Source organism: Bison bison, unplaced genomic scaffold, assembly GCF_000754665.1.
Source record: "Bison bison bison isolate TAMUID 2011002044 unplaced genomic scaffold, Bison_UMD1.0 scf7180017864203, whole genome shotgun sequence".
Taxonomy (NCBI): Eukaryota; Metazoa; Chordata; class Mammalia; order Artiodactyla; family Bovidae; genus Bison; species Bison bison.
In genome coordinates, this window is record NW_011494775.1 from 6,032,297 (window position 1) to 6,032,636 (window position 340).

The 340-nt window shown below is 65.6% G+C and overlaps 1 protein-coding gene across 1 annotated transcript in view; it reads left to right on the forward strand.

Moving 5' to 3' along the window:
• The window catches only part of SHROOM1 (shroom family member 1), an 11,720-nt gene that overhangs the window by 6,879 nt on the left and 4,501 nt on the right, over positions 1–340 (forward strand). Inside the window, exon 5 of the mRNA XM_010844627.1 lies at positions 220–335. Within this exon, the coding sequence (XP_010842929.1) occupies positions 220–335 (116 nt within the window). The remainder of the gene's footprint in view (positions 1–219; positions 336–340) is intronic.

Below are 340 nucleotides of genomic sequence, written 5' to 3' on the forward strand. Positions count from 1 at the left end.
GCCACTTTCTTCCTCTGAGCTAAGGCTCTCAACCTCCAGAGGTGCTCCCCTGGTCCTCCTGCCTTTGCCATCCCAGACGAGGGAGGTGCGGGATGTTAGGGCCATGGGTCCCGTGGCCAGGGAGGCAATGTGTAAGCATGTCGGTGTTGGAGGGGCCAGCAGGCTATCCTAACCCATACCCGGAGCGCCTCACCTCCCACGCCGCCTATGCTTTTCCAGGCCTTACAGAGCTGGCCAGCCTCCGCCCTCGTCCGAGCAGCCATGGAGGCCCTGGGTCCCGGAGGTGGCCGCACCTCCCCGGCCTCGTCCACTCGCAGCCTGGACTTGCGGCGGTTGTCCG